The sequence below is a fragment of the Macaca fascicularis genome, chromosome 3, assembly GCF_037993035.2.
Source record: "Macaca fascicularis isolate 582-1 chromosome 3, T2T-MFA8v1.1".
In the NCBI taxonomy this organism is placed as follows: Eukaryota; Metazoa; Chordata; class Mammalia; order Primates; family Cercopithecidae; genus Macaca; species Macaca fascicularis.
Window position 1 is genome coordinate 168,090,944 of NC_088377.1, and position 12,075 is coordinate 168,103,018.

The 12,075-nt window shown below is 33.8% G+C and overlaps 1 protein-coding gene across 1 annotated transcript in view; it reads right to left on the reverse strand.

Annotated features, from left to right (window-relative positions):
* Positions 1-9,654: 9,654 nt before the first annotated feature.
* Positions 9,655-12,075, reverse strand: part of GRM8 (glutamate metabotropic receptor 8) — an 814,595-nt gene continuing 812,174 nt past the window's right edge. The window contains exon 11 of the mRNA XM_074036649.1: positions 9,655-11,846. Coding sequence (XP_073892750.1) covers positions 11,797-11,846 — 50 coding nt within the window. The 3' untranslated portion in view covers positions 9,655-11,796. The remainder of the gene's footprint in view (positions 11,847-12,075) is intronic.

Genomic DNA, 12,075 nt, shown 5'->3' on the forward strand with positions numbered 1-12,075 from the left:
TCTCTCACATTTACTCATGGCAGTCTCTGCTCATGGTATACTTGTTAGAGGATTTGACTTAAGTCCTCTACTATCAAAGATAATTTTTCTTTTCCAGGTTAATTATACTTGATAGATTTTGAATACTATTCAATATCACTCTAATAACTGCATGATGAATCTCAAAAGGGACTCACAAATCCGAGAATCTTAACAATTAAACATATCCCTATGGTGAAACCCCATAGGATTTTTTGCTTTTCTTCTAACATCTATCACAGCTGAGAAAACAGATGGTGTCTTTTCTCCTTTGTGTTCCTTGCAGCCCCTAGCAGGGTGATTGGCGCATTGTAAGTAAGCAGCCCATGAATGCTGGAATAAACTGAGGGGTCATCTAGTCACACCTGATGGCTTAAAACAAGAAATTTCTGCACATTTCTAAGAGACAGTCACATAGCTTCTGTCTGAAACTTTGTAACATTGTTTAAATATACCTTATAACTTAACCAAATTTCCATCCCACTTCTAAGCAAGCCCAAGTAACTGGTATTAGTGCTCTTGAATTAAGTCTTGTCTTCTAACTTAACATGCTTAGTTCTTTCTATTTTTCCTTCAAAACTTACTATAGTATAATGATTTCAGTTCATGTTCATCTGATTATTCTTGTTTGTTACTATCTCTGTTCAACTATGACTGCCCTCAGATTTGATCGAATTATTGCAGTAACACTCCAGTAATTTAAGAGAGTTCCTTCAATTCATCCATCTAACCTAATAGTTCTCAAATTTTATTGAGTACTGGACTCTCACGGGTACTAGTTTAAAATCTAGAGCCCTATACCCTGAAGTTCTAATTCAGTAGGTCTAACTCATCAGGTTTTCATAATCTAACTTAAAAAGAGGATGTGACAAACTATTTCTATGTCTGATCACTATCCTTATTTTAACACTGAATGAGTTCCATTGCCTTTAAAGAGTATTACATCATACTGACCTAAATGCAAAGACAATTGTTAGCATTTATAGAAAACAAAGACAGTGGTATGACAAACCACACACCATTATCCAACTATTCAATTAGGGAAGAGGTCCTTCTCAGAGAGGGTTTATTAGGTTCTGACTTTTCAATAGAGAGAGCTTCTGTTGTCTTAATAGGCTTTACTCCATGTCACAGAGATGCAAAGTGCTGAGAAAAACACATCATGAGTACTTAAGCATTTTTTATTTATGCAAAAATGCATTCCATCATTTTTTAAAAAGAGAGAAAGAGAAAAAAAAGTTTGGTAACATGAGGAGGAATATGGACCAAGAAGATAGATGACATTAAACTTAGATATGCACGCAGGTCAACATTTTAAGGATTCTTAAAGAATAATTTGTAATATCCATAAAGAAGACTCATTATATATTACTATATTGCTAATAGTTAGAATCTCATCGATTCTGCATGCCATATTTACTCCCTAGTGACCGACGACATGACAAACTATGTCTTTGTTTGAGATATAAGAGCAAAATATTGGTGGGAAGATGATCCCTATTATTCATATGCATGTTTAAATGCAATTCTACCCATTAGGGTGTGGTGCTGGAATAGGGACAGTGAGATCATAGGAAAGTCTTTTCAAGTTTACCAGACTGAACAGTAAATGTATTGGCTCTAGGCTTTATTAAATAGAGAATGATAAATCACTATTGTATGGAAAAGATTTTTCATTGAGATTAAGAAGAACGCTGAGATAAAGTCTTCATACCATATAGGAGCTACAAATGGTCTTGGTCATTTACACACTACTGTAATTTCATATTCTGTTAAAATCTTCATATACTTATACATAATCAAAATTCAGTGCAAAGAACTGATCAAATTTAGGCTAAAAATAATAAAGTTTAACAGAAAAAAAACTATACTTAGGCTGAACTGTGTATATAACAGAGTTCTTTCAACTTATTCCTCCAATCGAATGGTTCTCAAATATATTGAGTACTGGACTCTCACAGGTACGAATTTAAAATCTAGAGTCCTATACTCTGAAATTCTAATTCAGTAGAATTCAGCAGGTCTTCAGAATCTACCTTACAAACCGCACTCCTCTTAATCCTGATGCAAGTGGTTTTCATACAACTCTTGGAGAAGTACTGGATTAAAAGAGTATTTAAAGAATTTTCATTTTATACGTTTTTTGAAACATTTGTGTCCTATGTACCCTCAAAGTGAACTGCTGGGGCCAGTGGTTACTAATCAGAAAAGAGAAGAAAGGCATATTTATGGATTGTCTTTTAAAACTTGTTATTTTGAACTAATTTTAGGCTTATAGATTGATGCACTATCTTAAAAGGACTAGCTTTAGGTCGTTCTATGATATCGAGCATGATGAAATGATAATATATGTGTGTAGCAGAAACATGAGAATTGGGCTCCCTGTTTGCTCATTACCTAGCTTGTAAAATGACTTGCCCAAATATATTTATATAGGCCTCTAATATTTTAGTTTAATTAGCCCCATCTATTGATATATGATATACACGCTTCTTTTTGTATTTTATGCTTCAAAATATAATGCCAGTCAACTTAGTAGGTGGACCAGCCATATCATACTTACAGCATTTATATTATAGTAAGCCTTTAAAATTATACAATTTTAGAACATACCTTAAATATTTGCTGCTATTTTCCATTGAAAAGAAGTATCTGTGCTCTATGCAATCATAAATTGATTTTATCCAGCTATGAAAAGTTAAAAAGAAAAATTTTAGCATGTGGGTATGCAAATGACCTGTACACAACCTTTAAACAAAATATGTCCATTAAAGATTTCAATTCCATAGTATAGTTGAACTTTGTCATTACCACATGTTTAAAGCAATTGTAAATATTTATTTAGCTTAATTCAGCATAAGCCATTTCATCCTGGATTTTAATACTGACCTCAGAACATATACTGATTGAAAGAAGGAATAATTATTATGTATTAATGGTGAAAATTAAGTTAAAATGTATTTTAACACACTTGTGAATTTCTAAAGCTGACAGCAATAAGGAATGTATTAAGAAGACATTATCCTTTTATTTTTCAGATGAAATATATCACTTTTTTATTCTATAGGCAGAATGAGACCCACAGATATGGCAGTTGTATTTGAATATTATATAGTCAATATATTTCAAAATTAAGTCTGTTGAATCAGCTGAATTCTTCTCTTATTCGTCACTAGTAAAAAATAATCTCATCAATGAGAGACAGTTGTCACTGTTAATTAAAAATCCCTACTGTGTAAATTGGCATTTAGGTACTTGCTGATAAGAGGTTTCTGCTACAATAGGCTATTACAACTTCTTCATAATAGTTAAGGCCTAACACTGAAACCCTTCTGTGTTCTGTTTCAGTGACCCACTCCATAAAGTCACTGTGGACTGTTGTCCTTGTCCAACATCCTCAGAGCCCCATTAAACATCTATTTCACATCTCAGATCCTTCCTGATAAGAGATGCATGATCTGAAATCTTGGCTATAAAATAAGATGAGTCTAACAATGTTCACATTTGAAATTTTTCTTTCATGTGACTCAAACGGGGCCTAGCTTTTGCTTCTTAAAAATCATTACCCATGTTAGTATGTGCGTGTATGTGTGTGTGTGTGCACATGCATACGTGCTGGGGAGTGAAGATAACTGGATAGGACCTAGATTGTTAAAACTTTAAAACATCTAGGAAACCTCTTTGGCTAAGTTGGTTGATGTATCCAGTAAAGGTGAGTGTCAGCTAAGTATCCAAACACTTTACCTCTCCCCTGTGACCTAGAAGGTTTAGACCTGCCAGAAAAATTTAGCAAGATTACTGCCAAGTCTGCCTTTTTTGCTCTGCCAAGAGTTTCCATTGCAAAAGACTTTGGTAATGTAGATGGTTTCTGTTAACACCAATACAAAGGTTGTGGGTCGAGTAAATATTAGGTAATAACAGTGTTCAAGACGCAGTGGTGATGGTGGGGTCATGTTGTCCAGGAGAGGAGGTGTTAGCCCAGTATTGTGGATTGTTAGGTCCTATTCTTGGCTCAATTACTGGGAAAGGATTTGACATTGAGCTTTAATAATATTTGGCCCTGATTTTTCTGTTTGGAAGACATTATAATAATAATGTGCTATGTATTATGAAGTAGTTGATGCACTAGTTACCCAAGAAACTACTTGTGCATGAAAAAACAATCACAGCTTGCCATCCTAGGGGTATAACAAGAGCACACTTACAATTTGGATACATTTCTGAATAAAGTTAAATAAGGCAAGTTATATAACTAGGTTAACTTTTGTGAACCTAAGTTGTAAATAAGTCCCTCAAGTAGTAGTATCATTTTTTCTCATTTTTTTCATATTACTTGAAAAATTTTCAATATAATATAACAAATCATGAGCTATGAAAAGAAAAAGGCCTACATTCTATATCTGGTCTTGTGATGTGCACGGGTAACTAAAAACTTCACATTATGGACAAATCAATAAAAATGAAAACTGTCAAATAAAAAGTTGACACTAACTTGGATTTACCCAAACAATATTCCCCAACCTAAATCTATTTCCCAAAGCCAAGAAGATTTGATAACTGTCCTAGAAACAGGTTGTAATTCATGAAACCTGATATCAACAACCATATCAAAGAATTCCAGGAACTTCTTTCACAGGGTTGTACCTAATTTTCCCAGTTGAATGGGAGTATCTCTATTCTGGCTCCCATAGCATTTTGTTCTGACTCTCATTTGGCACATTTTGTCTGAAACTGCAGCTCAGTCCCAGCTGTGCACCTATGTATGCTATGACCTACAGCAAGTTAGCTAATCAATTTTTGCTTCCAGTTCATCATCTATAAATAGGAGTAATAATAGCACCTAGCCCATAAGGTGAATGCCAGACCTACTCCATAGCGCTTAGCAAGGTGTCTGATATATAAGTATATGATAATCTTAACTATTATAATTATTATTCTTCTTATTATAATTGTTATTATTAGATATTATCATCACTCCCAGTTAGTGAGCTCCTTGTACCCCCACATAATGATCAATATATGATTTTTCACATTGCTTTTATTGTAAGAATGAAAAAGTGAATGATTGAATGGATGAAATAATGAATGGAAAAAAAAAAAGGCAAGCACTTGAAAGACAGGGAGCTTATATACCAGAAGACAACATAATAACTAAAGCAGATCCTGATGGCAGACCTTTGTTCAAAATTTCCAGTCTGACCACTTCTCATCACCTCCACTGCTTTGCTCAGTCCTAGTCATGATCATTTCTAACCTATATTATCCAAAAATATTCTAATGGAAGACTGTGTTCCTGATATTGGCTTCTTTAAGGCTAATCTCACCTCAGATAAGACTCAATTAAAATTAATACTTATCATGTTACTTCTCTGCTCAAAATCCTGTAATGATTTCCTATCACTAAGGGTGAAATGTGAAGGTCTTTCAGTGGCTTACCAGGCCTCTACAAGATCTTATACTCCAACCCTAACTTCCTTCACCTTTGCTTTGTCTAGACAAGCTGCTGCTTCAGGGCCTGTCTCCTTGATGCTCTTAGCTTGAAATTCTCTTTCCCAAGACACTGCCTAGATTAATTCCTCATCTTTTTAGACCTGTACTCAAATGTCATCTTTCTTAGCCATCCTACCTAACATTCCAACCCTGCCCTCCACTTCACAGTTTTACTTCTTAAACTATTTTCCTATCCATCATTTTCCCTGATTTATTTTTCTTCTCAGCATTTATCACTTGCTAACATACCCTACATTTGTGTATTTATCTTGTTTACTATTCATCTCTTCTACAGAAATATAAATGCCATGATGGTCGCCAATATTTTTTTCTACTGTTATGTTCCCAGCACCTACACGATGTCTGCTACATAGAAGGTACCTGGTACTTTCTGAACAAAATAAATGATTAAACCATTTTAATTATATTGTTTATTACTTAAAAGCCAGCTGTGATAGCTTCCCCTGGGGCCTTTGATATGCCTCTATGATATCTGTGTGTGTTGGGAATGTAGGGAAGTTTGACATAGAAAGGTAATTGAGGTTGAATTATTGGAACAGAGGAAAGTAATAGTGAGTCAGAAGACGGAAAGTGGGAAAGGGATCACTGAGTACCTAGAATGTACTCTGAGGATATTGGTCACCTGGGTGAGATTGGAAAGAGGTAAAAAGAAATTGGAGAACATCATGAGGGAAAAAAATCCAAAAAACAGAAAAGTCAATAAGCCACATTTCATCTACTTTATAATTTTGCCTTGTGCTGCCTCATTTCTTCTTCCAGGAGTTTAGTAAAGATCTTCAAAGGGAACATTGAGCTCCAGCGCTGCTAAGACTCTACTCAGAAAATGGGCTCCCTACGGATAGAGAGTCCCATGGTCCCAAACTCACCATTACCCTGCTCTGCAGAGCTCAGGATGCCAGACAGAAGTAAGGGATAGACAGAGGTTATTAAATTCTAGGATGTTTATAGAAAAGCAGAGCCCTACTAATCATACCTGTTTCCTCTCCCCATCTTTGATTAAGATGGCTTCTTTCATTCTTGCTTCACCTTCCTAGAAGTTGTCAGGGGTCAGGATTTGAAGAAGGCTTTGTTAGGAAGGGCCAGGGTTGTTAGCCAATGACAAGTAGAAGGCACTCATGGAAATAAGTAAACTATCCATAGTTTGTCATCTTCAGGGACACTCTTGAAAAGCTGATTTCCCATTTTAGGGTAATATACTACAAAAGAGGAGAGAAAGTATTCACTAAAGATGGCAGATGGGGACAAAAGGAATAAGTCACACTTTCACAAATTACTTGTAGAATTGTTAGTGATGTTACCTGAAGGCAAGTACATTTTTATTCACAGTTATTCACCTTATCATTTTATACAATTCAGTTCTGAATTGGAGATACACTTAAGATTTGAGATAGGAAAGAATAATTCCAACAGCCCCATACCAGAGCTTCTCCATTACTGCTTTACCTTCATGTAATTTTTGGTGTGTTTGTGATCTTTATTATTCATTTGTTGCCAATGTAATGTTTACAGTTAGGGAAAGTAGAGCAATAAATTATCACTCATCACGGAAATTATCCAAAATTTAGCAATAGGCAAAAGATATGAATGGTTGTTCTTTCTGTAGAGGGCTTCATTTGAGTCTATCAACAAAGTTACTTTACTGCTTTAGGCATAGGGGTTAATAAGTATGGTTTTTTTCTAGTAGAAATGCAAATAATGTCTGTCCAATGGAACATACAACCTGAAATGTTATGGTTTATTATTATACTGTAGGATACTAAACCAGTTTTGTATCTAATCCTCTGATTTATTTTATATATACATATATATCTCTCTCTGTGTGTGTGTGTGTGTGTGTGTGTGTGTGTGTATAAACTAGCTTCTAAAATACTCTTTGGACTAGTTTCAAGATCTTATTTGTTCCCTTATTAGGTAATGAGTTGAATAAAATCCTTGACTTGTTCATTTCACTTTTGTTATAAGAGTTGCTTTTAACTTCTACAAAATTATGCTTTAACACTAATATTTTTATTAGATCTCAAAATTAACCTATGTTCTATTGATTTTACCTAATGGGACATAGTTGATTGCCAAGTAACCTGATAATGCTTACTTTACAACCTGAAACATTACATTTATCATTTGTCTTTCCTGTTTTCTATAAACGCATCACCCTTTCTTCCCATCCAAGTTATTACATGGTTAATTCTTGGATTTTCATAGGCCTTGATCCATGCTTGTTACCTTATGACTTTGTAGCAAGTTATTTGTAAAAATTAATTTACCATAACCACCTAAGCAGTAGGCAACTAGAAAAAACACTTCATAGGTCAAATTTGTTTATGTCCATCCTTATCACTCTTAAAACACATAGATAAATCAAAATAAAATATTAGACTTCACAGTGATGAGAGACTGAGTTCAACAAACAAAAATATTCTGAATGTCCTATGGAGGGTTAAATTTAAAAAAATGCCCAAAAGTAACACCACCACTAAAGATTATAATGCAAAAAAATTTTGAAAGAGAAAACTGTAATAGAATAGTCATAGAAAATTGATTTTTAAAAAAATAAAATTATGTGCTATTTTCTCCCACTGTCCCTGTAATATGACACTTGTCAAGTGGCAGTCTGCAACTTTCTGAGTATTCATAGACAATAATTTCTTCTTAAGGAAATGTTTTATTTTTCTAGCTGTGGTCAAATTTTTCTACACTATTTTCATCTTCATTAAAGGAGAATAATAAAAAAATCAAAAAGAAACATTTCTAAAGATCATCGTATACAATAAGAGTATTCTATAATTCAGTATTCTCACTCATTCTTGCATGCAGTCTCATTGTTACTTCTGGCCATTTCATTCTAGAAAGTGGATGAAAATAAGACAACCAATTTTTTAAGGAATTTATTAGCAGAAACTCAAAAATGAAATGAGAAAAACTGGTAAGGTTGTATAATAGGATTTAAGAATGTGATTTCTTCCAATTGCTGACTGAATAAAACATCAGTATTGACTAATATAGTTTAGAAAATTGTTAATATTCTTTCTACACTTTCAAGAAATATTGTTAAATAATATATTGTGTTAAAAGAGGAAGAAAACATAAATGACAAAAACTCCTGTTCCTAGTGAGATTTCATGTAATATGGTATTTAATTTTCTAAGAAAGTAAAATCTTGTTCATCTGACATGCCACATTTTCTGTAAAAATTTATGATAAACACTAGAAATCGAGTTACTAGGTTCCTGTTCATGTTCAAAGAGTCATCCTTCATGTTTAAATTTATGAGTAGTTTTGTTTAAAAATAAGATTAGTTTGTGGCATATCAACTATCATTGATTTAGACATTTTTAAATATTAACTATTATAAGCTAGAAATATTTTAAAAACTGAGGTCAGATTTGGTCCAAGGTCACACTAATATATCTCTCATTGTCTACTAGTGACATTTGCTGAATATTACCTCAGGCTACATTTTTAGCATTCCCTCTGGCATGTTGAGATTAGATGTGACATTTCTTGGCCAGAATAAAACACAAGGTCAATTCTAAAGAATATAATAGTGCATTTTTTCCATGCAACTTTGCATTTGCTTATCTATAGTACACAGACAGTTCATTTTAAAGCATGGGACTTATGATCCACTACTGGCACATACTAAATCCCTCCTGCAGGATACCTCGCCGCCATTGTCCTACACCTACATGACTACCTCTCAAGCCCTCAGCAAAATCCCTGAGAAAATAAACACAGTGGAAGGAAGAATTCCCCAGCTCCTACTGTAAGAGGCTGAGGGAGTTTATCCTTCCACTGCGTGAAAAATGTGGTAGTTTCTTTTTTTTCTTTTTTTTTTTTTTAAATTTATTTATTATTATTATACTTTAAGTTCTAGGGTACATGTGCATAACGTGCAGGTTTGTAAAATGTGGTAGTTTCATCAGCAGAATGTTTCTCACTGAGATAATGTTACAAGCGATGACTGGTATATGTAAATCCACAAGAGCTATTATTGAACTTTATTGTGAATTAAATAAGATTTTGTATAACCCCAAACAAGTGTCAATTATTTGTTAAAGTACTTAGGGAAAACAACCTGTTGGTAGGTTGGTAGTAGGAAGAAGAATTTTGAAATGTCATGAATTATGCTTGGTATTTTATTTTTCTTCCTAGAACTTTAACATTTTTTTAAGTAACAATAATAGTGAAAACCCACATTTGGTCTGAGAGCCAGCTTAGCTCTCATAATCACCCTGTCACATCCACCGAACCTGATTAGAGTCAATTAGTAAATGAAATTAGTAAATAAAAATATACTTGAGTTTTGCTCTCTGAACGAAATGCAAGGCTTATATAATTCAAGCAATTTTCTCAACCAAAAATATAGACACTTAGTTAAAATGAAGTAAAAAACATCTTATAAACTACAAACCATCTCCAAAATGAAAAAAAAAAACCTATCAACTTAAAAATTAAAATACAATTATAATTACTTCTTGTATGGCTATTGGTACTGAGCGACATGACACAACATACTTAATATGCAGTAATGGGTTTATTTGCTTAGTCTAAGTCTTATCTAGAAAGGCACACCTAGAGGTGGGTTTAGGATCCTGATTACAGGATTGCATTATCAGTAATTCAGATGATCTGAAAACTTGAAAATAATGCCCTTACTCCTTGATTTAAATATTATCTACAACAACCATTATTATTAGGAGAAACTCAACAAAAAGCGAAAAGATACACATTTGCTTCTATATGCAGCAATATATCTTTGTAGCTATCTAGGAAATGTCACTGTATGTTGAAGGAACTTGCACTATACTACTTCAAACTTCTCTGTTAAATAAAGTAACTGTCAGTAACTGGGTTGAAGCTACGGAGCACAGACAGCTCTTTATATCTATAAGGAGTGCAATGAGCCATCCAAGCTAACTCAGCAGAGAGAACATTCACTAACAAAATGATTGTGGAGACCCATTGACTTGATGGATGTCTGGGATTGTATGGCATAGAGGAGCCCATGACAAAAATGGTAACAGATTCGAAAGCCATTATCAGCCTCCCTTTATCCACTCTGGCATGGTTTATTAGCATGAGACAGGCTCCCTATTTCCTCTCTCTTTAATGATACTGTTCTATGAACCAATGAATGTTTTCATTTGGAAAATAAGAAAGCATTGACATGTTATCTGAACTGTGGCTTCTTTAGTGGTGCCAAGGGAATAAATATGCTAATTCTCTGCTTTGAAGAATGTACTAGGTAAGGCCCATTACTTCACTGATTTCAGTGATTTCTATACCCAGGTGAGAAAAGGTTAATACTACATACCACAGGATATTTCATTATGCAAAAGTTTTGATTTAGGAATGTAATAGGGAATTTCAGTGACATGTTTTGATGTACTTTCAAATGGTAATTTTCATATTCCATTCTCCAAAGTTTAATTCATCATTTGTTAATTAACTCAAAGCAATTTACCTCAAACTATTGCTTGATTCTTCATAAAAGAAGCAGTTACTATGAAAAGCTACCACAGAAATCTTGAAATATTCACAAAGTCTTACACAAATAATGCTTTTAATATAGGAATAAAAGACAATCTTCCTCATATGCACACAAATGTACAAATACACATTCCTCAAAGAAATATTTCCTCAGAACATCAGCACTTTCATAGAAGGAGCTAAAAAACAGCGGAAGTGCCAACTAGAAAGAAGAGTTTTCCCTAGCTTTAAAACTGGAACGAAACAACTCTCAACATTTGCAAAACATTCCTTTATTATTAGAAATAAATTATTTGTATAAAAAATTGCATGCATCAATCATTGCATTTATTTTTAGCACAACCCAGGGCTTCAATCCGGTCAGCCATTACAAGAAAGAGACTCATTGTCTTATACAAGTTGAACAACGTGGGACAGGAACGGGAGTTCTCACAATCACAGAAAAATACTTACAAGAATAACATCAGACATGATTTATTTCAACAGCATTTTTTTTTCACAAGCTAACATTAGTTTTCCTTTTGTGATTTTGTTTTTTAACTGCTCATGAGTAAGCAATACTTTAGCTTGACACTCATTGGTTTTATTGTATTAAACGGGTTTCTTCACTCCCCGTTTATTGATACTTTTGGCTCATGGCTAATTTTTGTTCCTTACAAGACTATTGATTTGATTGATTGTAGTCTATGGAGATCTCCAGGAGTGAATTTTTGCAGTCTCATGTTCATTGTTTAAGATCATATACCACATCTCTTCAGATTGTGTCATTTCCCTGTTTCAGATTGAATGATTGCTGTAGCTGATATATGTTGTCTTGGTAGAGGAAGCTGTTAAGATAAATGAGGACAACTTAAAATAGTATATAATAATACATCATTTTGTTAATATGATTTTAAAATTCAAGTCCTGTAATGACTTTTTTACAATACCCAGCTTTTACAGCATGTTATTCATTATTTTTAAACATTCTCAGTCATGCACAGCGTGGCGACGTTTCAGCTCGACAGCAGACCACATTATATAAAGGTGGTCCCATAAGATTATAACGGAGCTGAA